Source organism: Neodiprion lecontei, chromosome 2 (assembly GCF_021901455.1).
Source record: "Neodiprion lecontei isolate iyNeoLeco1 chromosome 2, iyNeoLeco1.1, whole genome shotgun sequence".
Classification (NCBI taxonomy): Eukaryota; Metazoa; Arthropoda; class Insecta; order Hymenoptera; family Diprionidae; genus Neodiprion; species Neodiprion lecontei.
In genome coordinates this window covers 29,243,552-29,270,626 of record NC_060261.1, presented here as the reverse complement: position 1 = coordinate 29,270,626, position 27,075 = coordinate 29,243,552, and the positions used below count along the sequence as shown (strand labels likewise).

Genomic DNA, 27,075 nt, shown 5'->3' with positions numbered 1-27,075 from the left:
TTATAAAGTGCCTATCTGAATTATGGTGAATTTTTCGTAGGTATATTATATGACGGGTTATTGCGTAGAAAAGTGTGTTGCAGGCGATTTGGTACCCTAGAATGATAGAAGCGGTAAAAAGTTACGTACAGCTATATGGAACTCAACAATGGCACAAAACTGTACGACGACAGATACGTATGATTTTAATAAGATCAATTTTATAAAACTTTATAAAGTTAGGTCAAAAAGTAACAAAATTACTCAAATAATGCACACATTCATTTGATTCTTTACATGTTATTTTTCACTATCCTTATCAATAGCATAAATACGTGAGAATCTTTCTTAATGACTGCACAAAATATATTTTAATTTATGTGATTACGAATTATATTGAAACAGAATGATTTGCGACTTGTTGGATTCAAAATTACCAAATTAGCGCAAGTCTAAGTCTCGTCTTCGATTAGATGGATCAAAATCTTCATCTTCATCTATTATAGTGACTTCCTGAATATAAATAACGAATATGTTGGAATTAAAGGTGGAATTATAGCCATCAGATAATTTTAAATACCATTCAGCATCATTCAAATTCGGACCGCTTTGACAGACTTCAGTAGCACCAGCATCGTTTAAAATCGCATTAAATATGATTCAGACGTTTTAAATGTCAGCTACCGAAGACGAACTGTCACATCCAAGTCACAAATCACAATTATGCGAGCTTTTCACTCGCAATGAGCTTGCAAAATAACTACGTGAGTGACAACATTTATTCCCTAGCTAATTAATTTTAGGATATTATCTCGAGTCAGTCAGCTATTAAATAAGATAAATTGAAATAAACACGTTTTCAATGAGCAAACTCAATCAAACTGCCAGTGCTGTCGTCTCGGATGACTATTTCAACTTGATGCGTTTTCACAAAATGAAGTTGTCCGCAACTGAAGCTATCGGTATGCTTCTATCAACCAGCCAGTTATATATCAGTGCACCAGTTGAGAATTAGCTTTCTCAGTCAGATATTAATAACGACCTGTCACATTATCAGTTTTCAAATTGATACGTTCTCTGATTGTGAGTAAAAAACGGGCATTCAGCCAATCAGCAGCCGAATACGCAATAATTCGTGCAAAATTTTCCATATAATAGTAAAGGATTTTTAAAAATGGGGCGGAAAAGCGTAAATCCACGGAAATAAATCTGTCTGAATTTATGCAATTCAGAATACGTTTTATCGATCGATATTTGTCTCCTAGTTCAACATTGTAGGTATTTAGGAGTGCGACCATCGCGAACGAGATAAATGACGATTAATAATACATCTTAAGACATACTTTCGATTCTCGAAATGCCGTTGGATTTCGGTCATGTGTATCTTGAATTGCATAAATGCAGGCGAATCTCAGTCACGCGTATCATGAATTGCATAGCTGCAGGCGTATTGCGTTTATGTGTACCCTGAATTGCATAAATGCAGGCGTATTTCGATTACGTGTATCTTAAATTGCATAAATTCAGGCGACTTTGAGTAAAATTCACCCCGAATCGGATAAATGCAGGTGAGAATTTACCTTTACGAGTCAAATTCCCGATGTAGCAGTTCCACGAAATAATTCTAGGTATAATTCGCATGTATATTATAAGAAATCTGCATCTATGACTACTTGTATATATATACATATAAAAATACGCGCGTAGGAAGGTTGCGGCAGGTAGATTTTTACTTCAAGTATCTATGTATTACAAAAACTGCAAACTCGCCCGAGGGTTTGATATACAAGGCTTGTCGTTCGCGGGAACAATAACGCCGTCTAAAAACATGCAACCCTCTTCCCGCCGTCCCTCTTTCTCTCACCCCCCTGCCTCTCACTTTCTGCACCTCTTTTCTCGAGCAATTTTCCCTCATTCCATGCCACCCTTATCCTTACCCTTTTTTCCCCCCTCCTTGGAATTAGCCCGCAAAGGCTTAAAACTCCGTCGGTATCCCACAGGTAGTATGCATGGTGCATGTTACACGGGTCGTGACTCTTTGTTGTACACCTGGCGACGCTACGTGCAGTAAATTCCACTATTATCGATCTCAACTCCTCCACGGATAGACGGAGGGGATGTTGGGAGTACACTTCAACCCTTCCGACTCTCGACGCCCCAAAGAAAAACTGAAAGAGAATATACGACTTATAATATAACTATGTGTGCTAGACTGTTTCAGATTAGGGCAATGTATATTGTTTTTTTTTTTTTTTTTTTTCCCCTCCTGGAACGGGGTATAAACGTTAGTTTTTGCAAAACTAAAAATCCTCCCGAAGTGGAGGCAGTATTACAGGCAAAAACTAATGTTCAGACTTTATTCCACAAAAACAAATAGAAAAAATGTTACCCTAACTTGAAACAGTCTCATATATATAATGAGACGGTTTCAAAATCTGCTCTAAAAATCGTTCAAAAATAAAGTTCTTATATTCAAACTCTTCAAATGAATCGAAATTCGTGCACGGCCAAGTTTCGATTAAAAGTTCAGGTAAAAATAAAAAAATTTTCCCTAATAAAAATCTGAATTTTTCTCAAAATCTAAAATTCAAACTCTCCACTGAAAAGCATCGACGGTGTGAAAAAAAAAAGAAGAAGCATTCTTCGGCTAACAATTTGAATCTCGCGATGAGAAATATCTTTTCTATTCTCGAGAATCAACCCCGAATGGTTAGAAATTCAAGTTTGTTTCAGTGATGCACAGGCTTCCCATGGATGTGCGACGATTGACTTTTGACAAACGTCATGTTTTCACGATAAAAGTTTCTCCGTACCGAAATTATACCTATAAAAAGAGTTATCACAAATTATCGTCAACCAAAAACAATGTCCGACAAACGTATAAAAAAAAAAGAAAATTGTTTTCCCCACTTTTATTTTTTACAGTTCCTTTCATTCCAATTTCTTTCTTTCGTTTTTTTTTTTTTCTTTTTCTTATCCAAATTCCGAAAGTTTCTTCGATTAGATTTTCCACCCATTTTCCTTTCGCTCTGCTTCACCGCGACTGCGTTGCAACCTCCGTACCCAGGCAACGGAGGTAAGAGAATTCCGCTACCCTGGGTGAAGTATCTGTCGACATGGACCGCGACCCGGGGCCGGGAGGAAAAGGTAGAAGGGAGGGTGCTACGGAGTTTGACCCAGATCTGCCATCGGGTGGATGCCCTAGCGTCACTGGACCAGCATGACCTCAATAGATCCACGCCCGGTTACCGAACTACCTATATGTGCCAAATCTCCGATAGGTATACCGCTAAGTAAACTCTGTCCCCGATTCGCTTTTAGGGTAAAATATACCTACTCCGGGTATTTCCCTATACCAACGACGTTATTAGTTTCTGCAACCTTGCAGATATACCGGCGGCCAAGCTATTCGTTTCATATAATTTGACACGGTAAGAGGAAAAGATTTAAAGGATCGATATGTATCACGTTGCACAAGACATTATTTCAGTTCTTTTTTTGATTCTTTTCTTTCTTTCCCACGTGTTCTTACAATTTTTTAAACAAATCGCAGCAGGAAAGAATAGAAATATCTTTAAACTGTTTGAAATCCGTCAGATTTAATTAGATTTGAGTAGATTAATCGAAGTCTATTATTGATAATCTTTTGTTCATTTTTTCAGATTTTCCAAATTCTCACAAGGTTGTCATAATTTTTTTGTTCGTATTTGAATACGTCTAAATGTTCGAACTTGAAGCTGAAATGTCAGAGAAGGTTTCAGTTTTTTTATTAGTCACTGTATTTCGCTTCCTTTGTCAAGAAACTTGGTCCGTTCGTTCTCACATCAGCGGTCATAAGGTCGAATTTATACATATCTTCGTCTACTTGTTTAAGTCGTTTATGTGACAAATATTGCTGATCATTACTTGTCAATAGCAGGATTTATACGAAAATAACAAATAAGAATAAAATAATTATCTCATTCAATCTCGCGAGTTCGATAAAATAAAATATAGAACGGTTCCCTAGTTGCGTTTTTCTCGCGATATGTGATTAAATTTGCCGAACCTGTTAATGCGGTAGGGTTCTTCTGTATTTGTTCAATTCATTTCTGACTCAAACAGACTTGACGCGCCCGAAGTTAAGTCAAGTCAATATCTACCCCCAAGAGAATCGGGAAAACTTGTTTTTTCTCAGGAGCAAGGGCAGAACTCAATAAGCGTCGAAAGTATTTTTATTTGATATATAAAACCGTCTTTTGCCATTCGTCTCTTCAATATTTATCCTTATTTTCCGCACCTGGTGTCACTGTTGGATTTATTCCGCACCCACTGAAATCAGAAAAATTATCCTCACGATAAATCGTAGCGGAAGTTTACAGTGAGTTTCACAGAGAACGGAAAGTAAAAGAGAGAGAGAGAGTGAGTTTTTCGATTTATTTACCTTGACTTGTAACAAGTCGTACGATACAAAAACATACAAGTATCATACATCAAAAATTAAATTAAAAATAAGCACATACACTGTTCGTGAAGTTGAAACCGAAAGATAGAGTGGAACTGCAATTAATAGTAATTAGCACGTTCAGATCGTTATCACATTCTACATACCAACAAATTTTAACAATACCGTAAATGTTCACAAACAATTGTCTGAATGCGGGTGCAGTTAGAATTTTCCGACTGGCTTGAATCCATGCTTACAATCTAGATAGTAATTCTATCTAAACGAAAACCAGAGAGAGAGAAAGAGAGAGAGAGAGAGGTGCAGATGTTACCCTCAAAGTGGCACCGAAATCACGGCAGAACAGCAATGAGGGTAATTCGAACACAATCATCCCCCTCGGTATAATATATATACACACCTATACAAATAAGGCGTGCGTGCGTGCAGCCAAATTAACATCTCACCGGTTTTCCCAACGCCTCGCGGCTGCGTTAATACCTGTAATTTAAATTAAACCGTACGACTGGGTAACCCCTGTCCTTTTGCCTATAGATTGCATAAAATTACCAGCACGTCATACGTATATGATGAGTAGATAACTCGACAGGTGCCAAAAGCCTGACGTGTATCCAGAGAGCGAGATTCGGCTACCTTAAATCTTGTATTTCCTGGCGTTATTCGGAAGATAACGAAACGAAGCCTCATTTTTCAATTAACGTAAGACCAAAACAATTTCATTCGTCCATTTCAAACTCATAGATATTTATGGATTCTTCGTCGATCGAGTGAATTAATGCACCTAATTGAATGGATTGGTTAATTTTTTTTTTTTAAATTCGAATAGTTTCACGTATTAGAGAATAAATCATTTTCCCAGGGGCCAGTATAAACAATGCAGCTTTATGCCGGCTCACAGAGGATGAGATGTTATAAGAAAGAAAAATGAGAAAGGACTTAGAGAAAGAGACGAATATTCGTCTTCTCGAAAATCTGGAGATCCGGTAAAGCCGATTTGTCTGGCGGAGAAGATCGCCGGCATAATCTATGCCAAAAGTCGCGTAGACGGTTGGCAAGCAGCGAGGGTTGGACCTGAGGGAGTTATCTGGGTGAGGAAGGGTGAGAACTCGATTAATGGATTCCGTCGCTCCCAGTTCCTGATTGTCGTTGTCAGAGACTTCGAAGTTTTTTTTTTTTTTTTTCTTTTCAAAAAAAAAAAAAAAACCGTAGGAAAAATCTTATCCCTCGCCTCTTCTTTACCCTCAAGGGATAAAGTTTCCACCACCGACACGTCAAACTTTCATCCGACGTCGAGGGTGTCTTTCAGGTATCTGCCACGCAGATGAAAAACACTGGTCATGGCTTCACTCGCAACGTTTACCATTATATTATCCTTTTTCTTTCTCTCTCTCTCTCTCTCTTTCTCCCCTCTTTCTCCCTCTTTACATTTTTCTTTCATTCCACAAGAATCGAAGTATTCACGGAAAGTAAAGCATTCGGAATGAAGATCATAGAAATGAGTACCACTGAAATTTGTATATCTAGCTTACTGACGAAGCACCCTAAAGATGGTTATTCGCTTATTTAGAAAATAAATTATCCCTCACCTCACATTGATGAGAAATTTGAAAAACCGGGGACTTTGGGATCATTATTTCTGAATCTGAATTCAGAATTTTGATATTTCAAATTCCGGACACAATTCTTACGCAAATGCGAGAAATTGTTGTATTCTGATGAAATCGACTCGCTGGATCGGTTAATTACCATTTGTTAATCTCGAGCGCAGATACATAAGTAGCGTTCATTTTCAACTCTCGAATGTTGAGTTGAAACCCGTAAATATCAGCCACTTCAAAAGCCGAAAATTTCTGTTAATCGCGAATCTGACGGCAAAATTACGAAACTCGGAATAGTGGATCCAATGTTATTGCGAAGGATCGTCGTACAGTGCGTAAAAAAATCGATATCACAAATCTAACTTGATTTCAACGAAAATTGTAAAACAACTTCGAATGATCAAAGAATCTATAAGTATGTTAAATTTTTATTGATCCGCCAAGTTTATAAAGAACATTTTTTCTTTTCATAAAAAATAACTCTGCCCAAAACCCCTTAAAATGATCTCTCACGAAAAATTTCACGGTCAATTCTTAATACGGCAAATTTGTTGTTAAGCAATCGTGATGCAAAAAAAAAAAAAAACGAGGAGATAGTTTTATTTTTCTGCAAGAGCTAACTTGCTGGTTTCCCATCACGATTTTTAACCAGCGTGTAATTTGTCGAGGAAAAATGAAAATCCCTTTTTCACCTTTCAGATTTTCACTGCTTCAATAATGCCGAATGAAAGTGTTCCAATCTGCGGATGCGGAGTGGCGTTGCAGGAGCTGCCAAAGGGTCGAAACGGGAACATGATCCCAAGTAAATCGTGCGGGACGAGTCTGCAGGCTCCGAAGACATCGACGAGCGTCCCGAAGTGGAAGAATCGGGGCGAAGAGGGACAACAGGGCCCAGCATCGGGGCCCGGAAGTGAGAGCGGAGGGACGAGTTCGGTCGGCGATCAGCAATGGCGAACGAAAAAGCACAACGCGAAACAGGGAAAACGGCTGAACTCGTCGAGGAGAACTCGAAGCGCTGAGAGACCGGACTCCCACTATACTTACATAGGTAATTCAACCCTGGCTCGATTAGCCGCCATTGCAATTAGGGCCGAGTAGCTGAGCTGTTGCGCTTAAACCTCAGGGATTTAACATGTATATCTATTCTTGTACAAGTTTCACCGTGGAGAACGGTTTAGGGATGAATGGGCCGTGGTATCGTCTTAAATACAAGTTAGGAGGAGGGAAGAAACCGCTTAATAAATCTTCAGCGGTGTTATTTGCGCCAGCAATTGCGAACACAAATTAAATAACTTTTCGTCTGTTTAACCGTAGAACTGTAGCGTTATTTTCTTTTTTTTTGTTTATTCCGATAACTCTGGGTAAAAAACATCCCAATTTCGTGAGTTCCATCTCTCGGGTACGTCGTATAGTTAAGGGTCCCATAGGATCTCATTTTCTTCGTTTTTTAATGAAGAATCACGTGGACGAAAAAACTTTTTGCACTAGTTCCAAAAAATTAGTTAAACGTCAGTTAGAAAGGGTTACAAAAACGAAAGCTGTTCTCTTCGGCAGAGAATTTAAATGAGATTTGGATGTTTTTTAACCCCACGTTACCGTTCTGGGGTTAATATTGACGAACCTCAATATATTCGAATAACACAAGCTATGACATCAACGCGTCGGGAAACAGTTTTAAAATTAAGACGATCAGAATTATTGAACTCTGGGACATGTTTTTTTTTTTTTTTTTTTTTTATCAATTCTGTGGGTTTTCCAACCTACTTTCTTCGCGAAAAAGATTTCCGGAGATCAACTGAAATTTGTTTCTTACAGATGGTTACCTTCGTAGTCAATAAAAATGAATTCGTCTTTGTATGGTGTAACAAAAGTTCGTTAACAATTACATTCGCGGGTTATAATTATACTGTAACTTAGAATTTCTTGAATAACTTTCAAGACAATTTGTGAGGATCTGGTTAGCGAGTAAAATAATCCCATATACGTTAGCATCGGATTAAGACGCCAGAGTCTAATCATTTTGAATGTTTAAATTATAAAACCTTTCTTAAAATTACATTATTTTATATCACATAACTCATGATATTTGAATTTCCTCAAAATCATGTTTATCACATAACAAGGATGTTATTCCGTGCATCATTGGCCCAAATCACATTACTGAGGATTTTTTGAAACCTTTTTTTTCTTCTAGGTGATCCTTCAATTGCAGTAAAAAAAATTGTTTCTAACAATTTTAGATTTTCCCATTCGGATGAAGCTGACTTTTTAAACACATCACGTTGCATGTAATATTCATATTGATCATTTTTTTATGACCATCAATTTAATCAGTATAACGCGATGGTAAATAGGAAAAACTCTCAGTTCATAGTCGAAACAGAAGTTAAAATATTCTAAAAACCAGGTGTCATATGATTTTCAAACTTCCAGCGCTCGTTTCAATTTTATTTTTCACCTTTGTTTTTTTTTTTTTGTTTTTTTTTTCATCTCTCTTCTACACGTGTCGGAAAGTAATTAATTACTATCCTCTCGCTCTGGGACACGTTGTTACGTGCTCTATGCATACTGAACGTGTTTTCTTACATATTAATCACGGTTCAGGACCGCAAAGATATATGTAACTAGATACGAGGAATTCCATACGAATCCGACCAACGTCTGACCCTCACCATTTTCGATTTTGTTCAAACATTGTCATGCAAGTGTCCCAACTCTGCAGCAGTACCCTGAATTTTTTCAAACTTTTCATTCAACCAGTCAATTATTAATAAATATTGAAAGTGAATTGAAATATTCAAACGACCATTTGTAAATTCTCGGAAGATTCTCAAAAACTGTACTTTCTATCCTGAATATTTCAATACTGGGACAATTTTTTTTTCTCTTTCTTTTACTATTTTAATGTTTTGACTATCTAAAAATTGTTTAAACGGTCTGGAAATTTACAAAAATTTCTCAAATTTTTAGTCCTTTACTTTGAACATTTCTAGACCGATTTCATCATAAAGCGATTTGAAAGATGAGAGTTTGAAAATTTTCCAAGAATATTTAGACAATTTACGCAATGTTTAATTGATCAAAAAAAGTGAAAGTAGTGAAAAAAAAAATAAAAATTAGAACAAAAACCGGCCCATCATGGTTGAAATGTTTGGAATTGAAAATACAGTTCTTGACAATTTTAAAAATGATCGTTTTTAAAATCACTTTAAATATTTATAAAAAATTGACCGGTTGAATGAAAAATCTGAAAAAATTCAGGGTATTGTTTCAAATTTAAAAATTGTTCTCATCGTCAGGAGTGATTGATTTTTTCTCCGTCTTTCCAAATCTTCTCTATTTTGATCGTAATCCAACTTTTGTTCTGGTAAATTTTCCTTCCCTCATTTTCCCCCGTGTAGTTACGACAGGTTTCTTTCTATGTCGATTTCGGAATTAGATTCGATCGAATGTTGCGTGAGAGTTGGTGTCTGCAACAATGCGTGATAAATTGTCGCTGAAAGAATCGGGCAGCGTCGATCTCTTTCCTCCGAACGGAGGGAAAATAAAGAACGCTGAGGTTCTACGGAGGGTGGATTCGTCGGTTTATCTCAGGTCGGAACGAAACGTTTTCAGACTCAGGTTCAAGCATCGTCGGCGCTGGAATCCGCGAGGATGTTATTCCCGAGGCTTTGTACGCCAGCATCAATGGATCCCCAAACAGAACTGCCAATCTCAGCTCATTGTCGGCCAATAATCAAACCAACGGACAGAATAATCACTCACAGCCAGTTTACGCAATTCCCTCGATGACGTCACCGCCGCCTACTTACGACGTCGCAATGTGGCAGGTCAGTGTGGTTTTGAAATTTAATCGATTCGTTAATCAAGAGAGGGGAGAGAAGGAAGAAGGTAGAAATCCACCCCTGCATCCGAGAAAAGAGTTTACTTACTTTTGACAAACGTACAAGTAGCGCTCGGAAGTATTTTTACAAAGATAGTAATTGGGTTCATTGGATACAACAATATAAAATACAAGAATCAATGATATTTTTTATTGAAAGATACTCGATGTTCTACATAATTGCAGAAATTTAACTCTCGTTAGTTGAAAAATAACGTTGAAACAAAGAAAAACGAGAAGAATTATGGATCGAAATAATAACGAATTTCATATTGTTGAGATACTTTTGAGCGCTACCGTGTATTTGACTATGGCGAAATAAATGTTTCGTTATTGTTATCAGATTTTAGTTACGCCAAATACGACTTGTTAACTGTTAACAAATTTCTATCGATCATTACTCGGTTCAACTGAAATTTTTAAACAATAACAAAACATTGATTGTCGACATGTCCAAATATATGTTTGTTAACAGTAAATAAACTCTTTTCTGAGTGTACAGCTTTTATACGCATGGGAAATTTTGTCTCATTATGCGATGATTATTAATTGTTCTATTAGACACGTAACTTAAATATACATTATCGTACAATTTGATTTCAGAAAGTATATTAAACACATAAATGATTACGAAAAGATGCCCAACATTTTTTACTTCCAACGAAATCATATTTCGTTAACGAATTTTCTTCCCACTGTGTGAATTAATTGTTTTTTCCATTATTACAAAGTTCCGTAGTTGGAGGAAAAAAACTTTGCTGAGTAAATGTGACTGATTCGCTAATAAATTATACCTCTGTTGTATTTTTTTTATTTTTCTTTTTTTTTGCCAGTTTTTAAATTTGTACGTATAATGTTTAAAAAAAAATGTAATGTTTCATCCTATAACGCGACTTATACGTGAAATTTTTATGCAAATTAAATATACCTATGAAATCATAGCAAGAACTCATTATATTCAAAATAATTCATTGCTTTGATTTGGTCGGATTGAGGATATCTCAAAATTGATTCGAATCCGCATTTTTCAAAATTTTGTAGAACCCAATTATAAATTTGTCTTTAATTTTAATTATTTTTTCAAATCATCTGCACCGTGTCAATTGACAAAACAGGATAACTATCCAACGAAGACTGAACTACGATGTCAGGTTATACATGAAAAGTTGAAAACTATCGAAAAATGCTGTCAAGTATTTCGATGGTGCAGATTTTTATTCTACAAATGATCAAACGAGACAGGAACCAAAAACGGGGAAAGTTAATTCTGCGCTTGAACTTGATTCATTAGCTCGATAATAAACCACGTTGCCAAAGAAATTTATATTTTATTCCACTCGGTTCACTCCGGGATTAAGAGATAAGCTGAACCCATCCTGCGTTTATCTTCACGAAAATCGGCGAATTCTACGGGTCTGTAAAATAAAAACTATACCCATCCTATTTGGCCTTAAGGAGGTGCCCTTGTCGATTTCGGCGGTCTCGTATATATCTTCAATTATCGAAGTTCACGTATCTCGAACGCAAAAAAGAACTTAACAACCCTGAACAAAAACATTCAAATATATTTTCACTTAACGCGGCATTAAAAAAATCGCATCAATGCAACGAATTTACTATTACGATTTCGTAGATTCCATGCCAGCTTTTTTTTCTACGTCAAATGAAAATGTATTTGAGTGTTTTTGGTCAGAATTGCGTATAGAATGGAGCTGTTGAGTTTTTTTTTTCGCGTTTGAGATACGTGAACTGCGATATTTAGAATATATGCACGAACGTCGAAATCGACCAAAGCACCTCCTTAAGAAGTTTGACTGGCCAAAAATTGATAGACACTTCAATTTCTATCAATTTTATTACAAGATGATACAACATCGAATATTCTTGAGATTATTGTAATCGTAAGATACGAAGATCCTTAAAATCCAAAAATAGAATACACCGGAATTGGAAAACAACTGCAGGATTCGATACCGATGCTTTATTTCGAATCGTTTCGAATTGTTTGAAAATCTAATAGATTTGATCGACATCCCTTTGCGATGGTTAATTTTAATCAAACGACTAATATCTCCAAAGTCACTGGAACACAATTTCTTTTTTTTCAGCACTCAATTCTATTCTGTTATTTATTATTCATAATAATAAGTAAAAAAAAAGTATTCCAGTCAATATGTGGCAAATAGTCTTGCGATTAAAATGACAAATCGTAGAGTGAAAACGAAAAAGTTCACTACATTATTAACCGTTTTGATGCTGTTTGAAATGAAGCATCGATATCTCAAGGAAATTTTTCGCTTACAATGACAGTATTTTTGAACAGATCTTTGTGGATCACGATTATAATTATTCGATATTTATACGACGTTATGACTATGTAGTGATAAAATTAATAAAAAGTATCGATTTTCGTCCCACCAACTTCCTCAACACACGTATCCGAAGTTTTTCTCGAGTTCTACAGTTATTTCATAGTGCTTCACCCTGCAGGTTTTCCCTCATTAGAATTCACACCCAATCTTGAATCACGCTATTTCTGATCTCGCAACTTCGCTACTAAAAGCTAATTTATTTTATGTTATTTCGTCATTAACGCGGTGTTTGTACAGGTCTGGAGAAATATTTTTGTTGAGATATCAAACTGTTAATTCAACACAAATGTAGATGACATATTTTGTTCAATTTACAACCAACGGTATAATAAATTTTTCTTTCTTTCTTGTCATCAATCATCATACACTGAATTTCTATTATTCTAACGAAAAAATTTCGACTAACGCAATTTTCTATGTCAACGGTAAATTAAAATGACTAAAATTTCAAAGCTTTTCTTTAAAATTTGAACCATCAGCCAATTGAAATAGCTTGTAATACATTTTGCTCACTTTATTTCGATCGTGGCGACAGAAATTGTAACTTATAATTCTAAAAGTTGGGCATTTTTTCTTTCTGGATTTCTTTACATTTTCGTACCAAGGGTGTAAGAGAAAGTATACAAAGCCAGTTTGAATTCCGAAATCGTCTGAAGGAGAAAAAAAAAACCATAACGCGATTTATTCAACTCTTACAACGTATACTTGATCCTCGGAAAAAAAGAAATACCAGCGAAAAATGAGCGAATAGGGTAAAACGAAAACACATGACATGCAGACACGAAAAGCAAACGTAAAAGTGCGTATAATTGTGTACATAGCGTATTCTTCGCCAATCTCCATTCTCTCCACGTCTGTTTTTCAAACCTGTCAAACACACTCGCATTTTTTTTCACCAACTGTCGATTGTTCGCAACTTTTTTCAGTGCTTCGAATAAACATTCGTTTTTCAAGGTTATCAGTAACTATTCTCAATGATGGAATTGAATTACTTTTTTTTTTTTCGAAACTGATTGCAAGAAACTTCTGATGAATCGTATAAAGAACATTATCCGGTGGTAAAACGACAATGAAAATTCTTAACCTTTAATATATTATGTTTCATTCAAAAGTATATTCTGGAACAATTCAATTTTTATAATCAATGCTTTTCCCAAACACTGCTTATCATAAATCATTACCGAATCGAAAAACCGTACAAGCATCTACATCGGTATAACCGATTCTAAAATGTACCACCAAACTGAATCATATTTCTCGAAACCGATATTAAATTAAACAAGACAAAATGTAATTTCTTTTTCAATTTGATAACAGCACAAAACTATTGTTATTTAACGAAAAATTTTATAATCCCTCCCGCAAAACGTTTCAAACAGTTACTTTATTCATATCTTCCTCAAGTCTAAAAAGTCCTACACAAAGAACCGATCTGAAATGAATCTGAAATCCACGAACGAAACAACTTTGTTTCTGACCTTGGAATTGGAAAAATGAATGGTATGAAAAATGTAAAAAAAAAAAGAAAATGAAACGAGAATGAAATGGAAGATGATTTGAAGGGTTAAACACATCGACTGACTCTGTAGGGAATGCCCGATAGGCGCGTAAAATGCCTCTCGAATCGTTTTCACCCTCTGTAAAATACATACCTATACATATATACCTGTTCCGAATATAAAATAAATATACATGTAATACATATACGTATGCATGTGTATATATATACATACATATGTACACGTATATATCAAATTATACACGAAGCTCGTATAAGAACGGCGTCACTTAATGGCTATACGGGAATATATCTGTTGGAATATTATAACGCGGAGGGACACTTACGAAGGGCAGAAATGCCCTGAGGATATGTCAGACTAAAAAGGAAATATCTCTTCTCCGTTTTCTTTTCAACATTTTCTTTTTTTTTATTTTTATCTTTCTCACCCTCCCACTCGCCTCTCTTTTTCTTTTATCGCTCCACCTTTTTTTCATCTTTTCTCTTACTCTTTTATATATATATATTTATTTTATTTTATTATTTTTTTTTTTTTTTTTTGCCACGCAGCGACGGCTGGGCTCCCTTATTGCTGTCCCCGTATCTTGTGTACAGGACGAGGACAAAAATGGGCGGTCAGATTCAATTCGGTTACATTACATCGCCGGGGTTGAGAGAGAAAATTTCATTTCACTGAACGGGGAAGATTCTGGCTTGGTGTATATATATATATATACACAAACCTATATGTGTATGAATCTATATGCTCAGTGCTCCACATACATATATGTATTTCATTCGCGGTTTGCCTTCAGGCTACGCTTATACTTCTACACGGCATACACGCGATGTAATATACAAGCTACATCTTATAAATAATAGAATTTTCGATTTTTCAAAGAAATAAAAATCGTATAACTAGGTGTATTCGATTCTTGTTTTATTTTTTGTTTTGTCTTTTTGCGTTCTTGCTCGTCTGGACCTTCATCTCGTTACCGAATATGTCGTTCTGTTTTAACCTTATAGTCCGTCGATCGGATCAAACAGTCGAGAATTTTATCGTAGAAATGAAATCATCCGTACGCCTAAGATTGACCGGAGAGCTGGACGTTTTTTTTTTTTTTTTTTTTCATCAATCGACACCCTAAACACGAGTTCGAGAATTGATCGTACCGATTATATTCTGAATTGCGTACTTTCCAATCGATTCGAGTAAGCAAAACTTCACTTCTTCTAACAACAAGTCGCGTGTTACATTCACTTTGAGGAGGGTAGGAATTGTTCAGAGTTTTAGCGCCCGTTGAAGTACTTTCGTGAGGCAAAGTTAAGTTTATAAATGTCCTTTTGAATTTGAACAAGTTGTATGCCAATTAGATTGTTAATGCCGACGGTTTTGTGGGGTTTTGTATAAATGAATTTCCAAGGACTTGAGAAGAAAAAGCAAAGCGCGATGATTAGACTGTTCCAGTTCAGGGCAATGTTTTTTTTTTTTTTTTGTCTCAAACAAGATCCAAGTTAGTTTTGCCTAATTAAAAGTCCTGCCGAAGTATCAGATTTTCAATTCAAGTCTAAGAGGAGCCTCAAGGAATTTCGTTTTTTTCTTGTTCAAATGATGTGTGAAAAAAAAATCGTACTTATCCTCCCTTAGAACTTGTTTTAGCAAAAGAAAGAAGAATATCGCCCTAATACGAAACGGTCTGATGAACCTTTCATCGGACTTTGAGGCGATATTGTAAAATTGCATGTAAGACTATTGAAAGTGAAAATATTGCGCGTAATTTACGAATTTGTACTTACGATAACGATCATAATGTTCAAGTTCATAAATTTACCGTAACGAAACGTTAAATTCCACAGAAATAAGCATCCAGCAATACCTGAAAGGTATTTCGTAGAGGCTAAAGCTGAAAAACGTGTATAACCTAAATTTTAATAGAAAGTTAACTGCCTTTGAGATGATTAAAAAATCTCAACGTAGATATTAATTTTCACAAAAAGTTTTGTTAGATTGGGTGGGGTACAAAAATGTGAAAAACCAAAACATTCGACGGGCCGAAATCCTGAAAGTCAAATTACCGACAGTTAAAAACGTAGAAAGATCATAAACACGTAACGTGTTTGCAAGTAAAAGTAAAAATTGAGAACCCAACAACGTATAAATAAATATCTACAAAAAATTTTTTTTTGCGAATGGACAAGATTACGAAGGACAAAATATGGAATTAAGAGAATACCGGAACTTAGATTTTTCCATATCTTAACAGTCTGTGCTTTGTTCACTCATAATGCGGACTGTTCTGAAAACACATTTTCATATAATATAGCGTTCAGTTAAAAATGAATTTTTAGGAAAAAATTTATTCTACCGAACAATTTATCTGAAATCCCAGCTTCGTTCCACTGATAATTAGTTGCTTCAAAAATTTGCCTCGCAAAAATTTGGGGTTTCAGATCAGTCGACTTTTTGGTCTTTCGGGATTTTGGCATTATCCGCCGTCATTGATTCGACAATTGTCTCCCCAAAGTGAGCTTGGACACCGTAATAACGAGCTTTTTTTCCCACCAGTCGGGACTCCCGCCATCCTACGAGGAGTACCTCAGCCACAATTACCCTATAAATTCGCGTTCCCACACGCCGCCACCGCCGTGGTCAGACTCGGGAAACGGTCATCAGCAATCTCGTCGAAATATTTTAGCGAGCCAGCCGGATCTTCGAGAGTACTTGAACCAGCTCGCCAAGGCTCACGCCCAAGTAAAAGCTCAAGCTCTGCAAGCACAGGCGCAAAATAATAATCATACATCCGGACGGCTCCATCAGCAAAGGGTTCAACGCGAGTCGACAACCTCGGCCTCAAACCTCCAAGTATCGCGGGATCAGGCGGTTGTCTCCAACCGAGCTCGAACCAGGGTTTCTAGGTGAGCTCATTATTCCACTTAATTAACAAAGTCCACAGAGCCTCGTTAAGCGAGAGCTGCGACCGTGTTTTTTTTTTTTTTTTTTTTTTTTTCCTTCACAACTTGTTAAAATATAACATAAGTTTTTCGGCATGATTGGCGAAAAGATAATTCGGCTCGTTAAAAATTTAAGAGAGCTGTCCAACTGAGATAATTAGACAGATATCGGTTGGAATAATTCGAAAGCAATTAGCACGAGTGGTATTGAAATTTATTCAAAATTGTTGCAGAGTTTATGTAAGATAACTGATCACATTTAGGTATTATGTGTTAAACTCGCTCCGAACCATGTCCGTTGTAAATAGTCGTTTTAATTTAGATGTCACACTTTATCGTTAAGCTGTCTTTAAATAGCTGATTCATTTGTACGAAAGGGTTCGAAAATAACCAATTATTGCACGGACTAAAGATGACAGTCTCGTCGCAATTTTAAGCTTTGAAATTTAAAAAATGGTCTTCAATTGTTCAAGTTTATGGCACACTCAGAGAAAAGTTTTCGCTTTTTTGAAGAAAATTAATTTCTAGAGGCAATTTGTAGAATATGGAAACACAATTCCGTTTTTGTAAGTACCAAAATTAATGAAATAATTGATCAAATAATACTTTTTTCGTGGTATTATCAAAATATTGAATGTGATCTGGGAAGTTCAACCAAATCTCTCCATACAGTTCGCTAAATCTATTCGGTGGATAAAGATTAGTAAAATTTATCAAATCGTGAGAGCTACTAATTGATTACCGCTATCAAATAATATTTTACATCGTCAATCTGTAAAAATTTGTGCTCAGGTGAGAAAATATTCTTTTTAACGCGTTAAAAATCCTTTCTCGCACGGAAAGTAAGATGAACAGTTATTAATAAGGGCTCCAGAAATTTGTCTGTTAATCTAAATAATTCGTGGTCTAATACCACTGAATCAGTCCACCAATTCACAACAGCATATTTCTTTTTCGTTATTTGATGTGGCACTTAATTCGTATAGCATAAATCGCAATCAAACGATCATTTTTTCACTTAAAAATGGATCCGATTTCGCAATCGCAACAGAACGCTGCCAAACCTTACCTTGCGCATTGCTAAAACATATTATTTTCTGCGCGCTATAAGATCAGCCAAACTTTTTGATTACGTGAAAACGATGATTGGTCGCATGTATATTCGCCCTGAAATTTATTTGCAAAGACCAAATTTTGATCTGATTTCGATCGCACGTTAATCTGGAAGTCTAAGTATCAGAATAAAATAAAAAAAGTTGAAAAACGCGATCGTTTCCAATAAAATAAATCCAGTTCAACAACGACTCAACGTTTTCAAAATTGTGCAATCGTTGCTGCGAAGATGAAACTGCAGCGTCTTTCATGTTTTACCTTTTACGTTGTACGTAGGTACACCATAATTTCGATAATCGATAGGTCGATATTAATTTCAGATCTCAGAGTGAGAGTCGTGCGCGACAACAACGTGTCACAACAATGTACGCGGATGCTGCATTTTGTATGGAAACAACGGCGATCCAATCGGCTTTCGAACACGGCGTCGCATTTTGCAGCTTAATGTAAATTGATCCACACCGGTGGCGGATGCAAGCCTAAAAGCTGTCCGTGCAATTCTACAATTATTATACAATGCGCAACTTTTTTTTTGTTTTACATTGTACGACGAAATCGCTGTATACAGTATATATTATACACAATATGCGTAATATAAAAAACGGGCTAATCTGATCGATAAATCGATTTGGGGGGGGGGGGTGAATTGCTTCCTTTCGAAAATTCGTTAATCTTCCTTTCTGTTTCTTACACCTCACATGGAAAGTGTAACAGCATAAAAAAAAATCTCACAAATCCGATATGTTTGCTATATATTTTATACAACTTGTATGACTTTTTCCCCCAGAATTTGATTCTCGACGTCTTTAATAATTGTCCGATTAGATTTACAACACACAATGGTACTTTCGGAATATCGTGCCATGATTTTTTTCCCTGTTTTTACTCACGATAATCGTAGAGTCGTTTTTTATCTCCTACAAGTGTTCCTTTTAAACGTTGAGATTTGTGAATAATTTTTTACAACATACGCCCCTTCTGCCTCCAAGATTCATGGATGGAAATAACGATTATACCGAAACAATTATATCCGATAATCCATGATGTATAACACAATTACACCTACGTTATGATACCTATAAAATTATATTATATAAATGTTAATCGAGTAAGCATATTATAATTATATAATTATATTTGATATAGAAATTTACATAAACGTTTTAGACGTGCAACATAGACTGTCCTAACGACATACAAAACATACAGTAGCGTGTAAATTTGATGTTGACAAAAATATTGAAGATATAAAAAATTAAATAAATGAAAAAAGAAAAACAGACAAAAATATTAGATCGAGTAATACACACAGCATTCGTATAATTACGAACGCAGATTCATCCATTCACGATTAGAAATATCAATTATTATTTGACCCACCAATTTCGCTTCGGTTAATTAAAAATCAAAATCGTTAAGTGAAGAAGAGTGGAAAAGAAATTACTGAAATTTGTGCACACGGAGATAAAGGAAAGTAAATATCCATACATGTTTCAGTTCAAGCCTATTTATTGTGAACTGTAATACAAAGAAAATATACTATACCATATTAGAATGTAAATAGAATTTAAGCAGTATTGTGACGAGTGTCGCTGATAGAGATACATACTGAAATACTGACGATGAGATACGTATAGCTGCTTTTTCTCGTTTTATCTGTTACGTGAATAAATGCATATTATTCGTTTGCAGAAGGTGCACTGAAAACTTACCAAGCAAGCTTGACAAAATTTAACATAAATAATTAAATGACGAGAATGGATACGTATGTATTTCTGTAAGCGACATTCTAAAGCGTAGAACTTTCTTTGGAATGAAATGAAAAATTCAATTAAAGACCGTCAAAGAATGATGACATCGAAAAGCAATAAGAGAAACATACATAGTAAGTTGAATATACGCAGCGTATATAAGAATTAAGTTGTATAAAGATATAAGAGCGCGGATTATGATACGCGGTGGCAAAATGTTTACTTAACCCGTTTTAGAACGTGAAGAAAAACGGTCTTTCTCGGGTATAATAAAAGTTGTATATATTTAAGTATACACTGAGAACGGATTTGTTGAATTTGCCAAATACGACGAAAGAAATGTGTTGTTAAATAAAATATACTTAGTTTCACTCGATAAACACGAGTCATTGTTCTGACCATTTTTTTTTTTTTTTGTTGGATCAAACAGCATTTCTTCGAATCAAAAAAATATTTCTTCCGCCATATTTGGTATAAGCGTTCATCAAATTATTTATACCGTACTTTGTAAATATTCAACCGTGCCAATTGACAGAGGTTCATTTCAAGCAAAAGTTCAACGCCATGATTATATTATACTCCTCTGATATTCTGAGGCTTGAAAAATAAAATATTATGTAATCAACGGAACTTTGTTGAAACAAATGTTTCAAACATGTGACTGAAGTTAGTCAATTAGGCTTCAATAAGTACAAAGGCCTCCTTTACGTGAATAATTTTTTTCAACCAGATAAAGTTCGACAAATAAAAGAATTACGAGTCAAAAAGCCTTTTTATCTATTACTTCGGACTTTAATATGAAAGTCAATCGTCGGATATGAGAAACGGTTTCAATTTTAAAAGAAATATTCAAATTTGAAGAATGCCTCAGATAAAAAAAAAAAAAAAAATTACTCTTAGTTACGTAATTGCGTCTACTGTCGTTTGATGCAAAGTTGGAAATTTACAAGTGAGACAAGTATCTCAATGTATAAGTACGATATTTTTCGACATGAAAAAGATTGAGGTATACAACCGAGCGGTGAGAGTTGATATATCTTCAAAAGTTGATTTCTTGGCACTAACATGTAACGAAGTTATGCAATGTACACAGAGAATAGCGGCGCGTTTTAGAATATCGTATAATTATACAAATTACTAAATTTAAGGATATACTGCATAAATATTATCGTGAACTCATTGTACTTCATAAACTACGAAGCAAAATACCGACACAATTAGCACTGCGTCGTTATAACTACACGTTATACCTACAAATTTACGTTTACGTATTTGTACGTTCTTGAAAAAATCTTGACGTACAAAAATATGTTATCAGTCCTTTATAATCTCTGATAATTTCAAATTTGTAAACTATGACGCGGATAAGAATGTCAAGGCTTTCTTTAATTGCTGCAGTAAAATTGCTGATTATTTTCAGTTCTGTTCATTCAAATTTGTCACATGAAAACCGTCAGTATTAATTACAGATTTTTCCTAAATATATAGTTAAGTACCTGCATACAAATGCGAGCAAGAAACATAATTAAACAGTAAATGTATAAGTATTATATTACACACGTATAATATATAATTATATAAACATATGAAGAGATAAATGTCGTGAATTATTATTCTTAATATACATGTTGAACATTTCAATGGAATATCTGACGATATGTTATTATTACTATTACTAAATAGTGAGAAAACTTATTATATGTTGTGTAAAGATTCTAATGCGGACCATGATCAGATAGACTTATGCTATACAAATACGAATATAAGATATATGTAATCGCGAAAGTAAATATACGGATATATAAAGCATTCGCGACGGTATGGCATCTTCTTTTCATTTTCGCCTGCATCGTCTTTGCGGCGTGCAGAAGTAGGGAATCCGCGATTTTAAAGAGAAAAAAAATTATCTCACGTACGATAATTTTAAACAAAGTTAGAAAAAAAATCTTACAAGGAAGGTATCCGAGATCGATCTTTCCGATTTTAATTCTTTTGTAATATGTTATAGTAGACATAAAATTGAGAGACGCGTATTTTTTTTTTTTTTTTTTTTATCCGCCACTCAACACTTTAGGGGGATGAAACCACCCTCTTGAAGTGTTTAATGCCGGATAAAAAAAAATAAGTGTCGATTAGTTTTTAGTCTATTATGAAATATTACAAAAGAAATCAAATCTGAGAGATCGACCTGGTGCACCTTCCATGTTAGTTCCGCAACGATTATATATTCCTCATAATTTTTTAAAAATTTTTTTTCCTACCTGGCACTTTTTACGACATGATGTCAAATTATACGTGCATATATAGAAGTGTTCCATGTTAAAATTAACGAAAGTAAGTATGTGCGATTGCATATTTGCAGCCGCGAGCAGTTCAGAAGAAATTAAGCCACTTCCGATAATATTTACGCGATTCTGCACAAATTTCAATTAATAATAAACACTAATGCTCTAACTATTGACGCAGACGTACGCAGCACATGTAAGCCACGTAATAGAGATAAAATTATCCTTTAATGTGATATACAAATGTTTAGTGATTTAGAAAAATATTGTATGTTGTCTGTATGATACATGTTTAGAGGACCAAATACATAATCTTCCAGTGTGATTTTTGAATTAGCCATTTTTTGTTCCGCGTTCCTTTTTTATTTACCCATTTTATCTTCAAATGCACTTTGAATATTTCAACTCCATTTCTCACGGATCTTTGAAAATGTTGTAATCGATCAATCCATTCTGTATCTCGACGTAATTTTGCGGGCGGACTTTATTTCGCACAGTCATTCTCCGAGCAACGAACCAAAATCCACGGCTTGAAAATTATTAAATTTTCACCGGGGTGTCAAAGAGGTGGATGAATAAAGTAACAAACTCTTAGCTGCAAGGTTTGAGTTTCAGTTTATTCAATATGCCTTATTTCTAATACAAGTGTTCGTGTGTTAGTGTATTACTTCTACTCATACACATACATTATACTACTAATGACATAATGTATCAAATTGCATAAATAGTGTATTATTTCCGCTAGTATCGGAGTTAAAAAAAAATATTGTTCCACAACGAACGAATATTATTGGCAAAGCCGAAAATTGTCGTGCGCTTGCGCTCCCTCAGATGTTCCAATGGTAGAGTTGAGAACTTATTGCAGAGCATCGGAGAGTTACCCATTTCGACATGATGCTGGCTGCATTCACGTTCCGAGTAACTCAGTCTTCGCAATGGTAAGCCCAAGCCAGTACTTAGCCTGTGTGTACTTACCGACTTGTAGGCGATCCAAGAAATTAATAATGAGAATGAAATTCTTCCAAAATTCGTAGCAATACAGTGATTTAATTGAAGTGTAGGTACCCGAAAAAAGAATGTATGCATAGATCATAAATAATAATAGATCAGATGTAATAACGATACAGAGACCAAAAAGTATATATATGTATACCTATGCGGTCCGTGTACGATATGAATATATATAATCCATTTACGATTAATACGTGATGCATACTATAAATTTTATAATTTTCCAAGAGGAAACTAGATTATCTACAATGAGACGGCTATAATATAGAAATTTAAGAATTATTCATTTTGAGATGGGTTTCTATTCGACACGCGCTCGATGAATTCCATAACATTAATATTCATAATGATTGCAACAAGTTTCATTTGCTCTCTCGATCTTGTTTTTTTTTAAATGAAATGGATGCTCTGTGTATGAGACAGTATTCAACGCAGTGTCCTGATTTAAAGACCTGAAAAAGTGACTGTCGGCAATTTTTTTTTTTTTTTTGATAGGAAAAGAAAGAACGAAACTTCTTCATACTTCGAGTGGATTTTAATACACATCTGGGAGATACGAGCAAAAAATTTTATCATCCAACTGTCGCAGAACGGCAGCGTTAGGAGCTGACGCGTTAACTGGAGAATATATCTTTAGACAACGGCTGACCATCAAAGGTCCTAGCCACTTGAGTCTGGAATCGGCGAGGAAGGTAAAGTGCGTATTTCTTGTCCAAAATGTAAGAACTAAAATCATTATACATCATATCTTATCATCATACGTCATACATCATACATCATACATAGTATTGAACTTCGAAACCAAAGTTTGGATGTTCGGATGTTCAGAAAGTCAAAATTTTTTTTCTCTCGACGTCTTCAATCTATAGTGATCAGCTAGCCAAATTCCTCAGTCTGGAAACAACCGCGCGGTAGAGCGGACGTGTGAGAATCGCGCTCCGCAGATTTCGAGTACCGGGTTCTCTACCTCCTGGATTCTGCGCTCCGGGTCCGTTTCGTGGTGCAACTCGAGTTCCAGGAGTAGCGCTCGGTAGTTTCTGCGCTCCAGGTCCACTACCTGTTGAAACTCGACTTCCAGGACAAGCGCTACGTAATTCTGGCTGTCCAGGTTCTTGACCTGGTGATTTTTGACCTTCCGGACTAATTTTCAAGTTTACAAGTTTGATTATTGAAAACGTCATGTTTTGTACCATCAAACCAAAATGCATGTTTCAGATAACACTTTGAATCGGAAAAAACCGAGCGACCAGGACCAACAAATTGCAATTGGTGAGTGTTTGGCATTATATAGGTACATAGGAATAGATGACAATAACGTCGTTCAATTAGAGCTAAAATTGCTGTGGTTAGTGTATCAGATCTGTTAGCACTTAGCTGGTTGTTCTGTGGTATTTTTTGTGGAAATTTATTATCATAAAATCACAATACGTTATACTTACATGCATCTGTAAACGTGATTTGTAGTATTATATAGAAAAAATCTTACGAGCAGATTCGGTTTACGTCACATGCGCGAAGACGGTGTTCATTCTGTATACTGTGAAGCCAATACCAGAATTTTTTGGGGAGTCATCGTATCCCAGTCTCCCCTACAACTGTGTTATGTGTTAAAACACTGACAACGAGTAAGCGAGCGCACGAGCAGAAAAATCAGTTACACTAGGCATCCGACCACGAGCGAGCTTTAGCGAGCGAGTGTTTTAAATCTTGTTATTTTTAATTCGCGCACCATTCTATTATCGGTGTACCAAAATAACCCAAAAGGCAGTGATCTCGTGTTAATTGTCGAGCTCAAAGGTAAAACTTGACGATTTTTTTCTTCTGAAAGAATATGAATGTGATTTAAGGTATTTTATGAGTTTCTTAGTTCATCGATGATGAAAATATATGTCAATTCGAAGTAATGTTAGTTTTTACGTTTCAGACAAAAATTACGCACTCCATCTTTCCGGCCAATTCGAGATTCCAGCGACGAGGTGCTTCGATGACCAACTAATGACTTCGCCATTTTGCGACAATTGATGGTAAATAAATTTTTCTTGTACTGTCCAAATGTGAGTTGAACTACACTCGAAATTTTAAAAAGCTTCGTTAGTTATCTCCCTATAAAAAATAGCCGACAATCAACGTTTCGCTTGGAACTTATCGTATTTGATTGATTAAAAAAAAAAAATTTATGTACTTTTACCGATTTTTCATATGGCAGCATTTAAAGAATCCGGTTTCCTCTTTGAACCGACATGAAAGATAGTTTTTCTCCATTATCTGATTTCATTATTGACCTTTTTTCGGTGTTACTTGAAATTTAGCTATATAATTATTGATTGCTTTCAGCTTTTAACCATTTGTATGCTATAATAGTACGAAATAAATAATTGTAATCAACTATTTTCATGTCAACCAATAAGAAAAAGCTATGTTACTATTTGTGCACGGTGAGCATAACATTTTAATGATATTTAATGGCAATTGTAATTATATTTCATCTTGAAATTTTTCAAACTTGTCATGCTTACAGTAAATTATTTCAATCCATTTTTCGCCGAAGCCCACATTTCGTAGCTATCAATGCGCTAGAGAAATTTCTATAATTTCTTATAATTTTCTCATAATCTTCTTAGTCAAACCTGTATATGAAAAAAATATATTGATCCTCAGACAATATTTTCCACGTGTTGTAATACTGAAATTATTTATTAGTATTCGAGGTATGACCCGAGGTGGTTGGCGGTGGTCGGAAGTGTTTAAGGGAGGTTGCGGGGGATCAAGGTGGATGAGGAGAAGGACGAAAAGGAGGAGGAAGAGATAGATAAGGAGAAAAAAGTGGACGAAGAGGACGAGGATAACGAGGATTTCTGCACTGTGAGTATAACATTTTTATAATATTTCATGGCAATTGTGATTATATTTTATCAGTAATTTTTTACACTTGTCATGTTTACAATGAATTATTTAAACTCATTTCCCGCGCAAGTCCAAATTCTGTATCTATTAATGCGCTAATAAAATTTCTACAATGTTTTATAATTTTTCCATAATTTTCGTACAATGTGTCTATGCAAAAATTACATTAATGCTTACACAATATTTTTAATGTGTTCTAATACTGAAAACATTTATCAGTGATCGAGGTATAACCCGAGGTGGTTAGCCGTGGTCGTTAGAGGTGGTTGGCAGCGGTTGGAGGTGATCGGAGGTGGACGAGGAGGAGGACGAGGAAGACGAGGATTTGTGCTCGGTGAGTAAAACATTTTTATAATATTTGATGGCAATTGTAATTATATTTTATCAAAAATATTTCAAACTAGTCATGTTTACATTAAATTATTTCAATTCATTTTTCGCGCAAGCACATATTCAGTAGCTATGAATAAGCTCATATAATTTAATATATTATTAATTACTTAATTAATATTCTTATAATATTTGATGGCAATTGTAATTATGTTGTATCTGAAATTTTTCAAACTTATCATGCTTACATTAAATTATTTCAATTCATTTGTCGCGCAAGCACATATTCAGTAGCTATGAATAAGCTCATATAATTTATTATATTATTAATTAATTAATTAATTATATTAATCCTTGAACAGTGTTTTTGATGTGTTCTTATACTAAAAATATTCATTACTATTCAAGGTATAACCCGAGGTAGTTCGCGGTGGTTGCGGGTGATCGAGGTGGGCGAGGAGGAGGACGAGGATGACGAGGACTTGTACACTGTGAGTATAACATTTTTATTATATTCATTAGAGTAGGAGTAGGATCAGGAGTAGGAGTAGTGGGAGTTGAAGTAGAAGTGGTAGAAGTCGGAGTAGGAATAGGAGTAGTCGTAGTAGTAGGAGTTGGAGTAGAGTAGGAGTAGAAGTAGATGTATGCGGGGAGGGGCGGGGAGGGGATATTATCATATCAAGTTATCAGTAATAAGCAATTGCGGGTAAAATATTAGCTTACTTTTGTAAGTATTTATGAATATAGCCTCTACGAATATTCATTGTTGGTATATAAGGTCTGGCAACGTACCTACTTTCTGTAAGAGATGTTGAAGATTTTCAACACAATTATGTTTCAGTTCTGTGCCCCACCTATAGTGATCCACTAGTACATATCCTCCGACGTGACATCGCTCCGCTACGTACGAAGAAGAAAAGATTTATTAGGATGCAAATTGCTCCTCTCTTCTTGC

General features: G+C 35.3%; 1 protein-coding gene and 1 long non-coding RNA gene across 4 annotated transcripts in view; both read left to right on the top strand.

The window, feature by feature from the left end:
* LOC107219777 overlaps positions 1-22,200 on the top strand; it is a 36,152-nt gene extending 13,952 nt beyond the window's left edge. The window contains exons 1-5 of one of the 2 annotated variants that reach the window (XM_046731437.1): positions 3,154-3,260; positions 6,721-7,069; positions 9,637-9,851; positions 16,341-16,690; positions 18,160-22,200. In XM_046731437.1, coding sequence (XP_046587393.1) covers positions 6,739-7,069; positions 9,637-9,851; positions 16,341-16,690; positions 18,160-18,289 — 1,026 coding nt within the window. In that variant the 5' untranslated portion in view covers positions 3,154-3,260; positions 6,721-6,738 and the 3' untranslated portion in view covers positions 18,290-22,200. Of the gene's footprint in view, positions 1-3,153; positions 3,261-6,720; positions 7,070-9,636; positions 9,852-16,340; positions 16,691-18,159 lie in introns of those variants that run through there. The other variant, XM_015658108.2, reaches the window with a different exon arrangement.
* Positions 22,201-23,916: 1,716 nt separating this feature from the next.
* On the top strand, positions 23,917-26,713 carry LOC124292748. 2 transcript variants are annotated; one of them, XR_006902654.1, is made up of 5 exons: positions 23,917-24,155; positions 24,811-24,910; positions 25,587-25,748; positions 26,010-26,124; positions 26,529-26,713. It is a non-coding gene; the product is annotated as an uncharacterized LOC124292748 (long non-coding RNA). The 2 variants fall into 2 exon arrangements; XR_006902655.1 differs by lacking the exon at positions 23,917-24,155 and adding an exon at positions 24,581-24,683.
* The last annotated feature ends 362 nt before the right edge of the window (positions 26,714-27,075 follow it).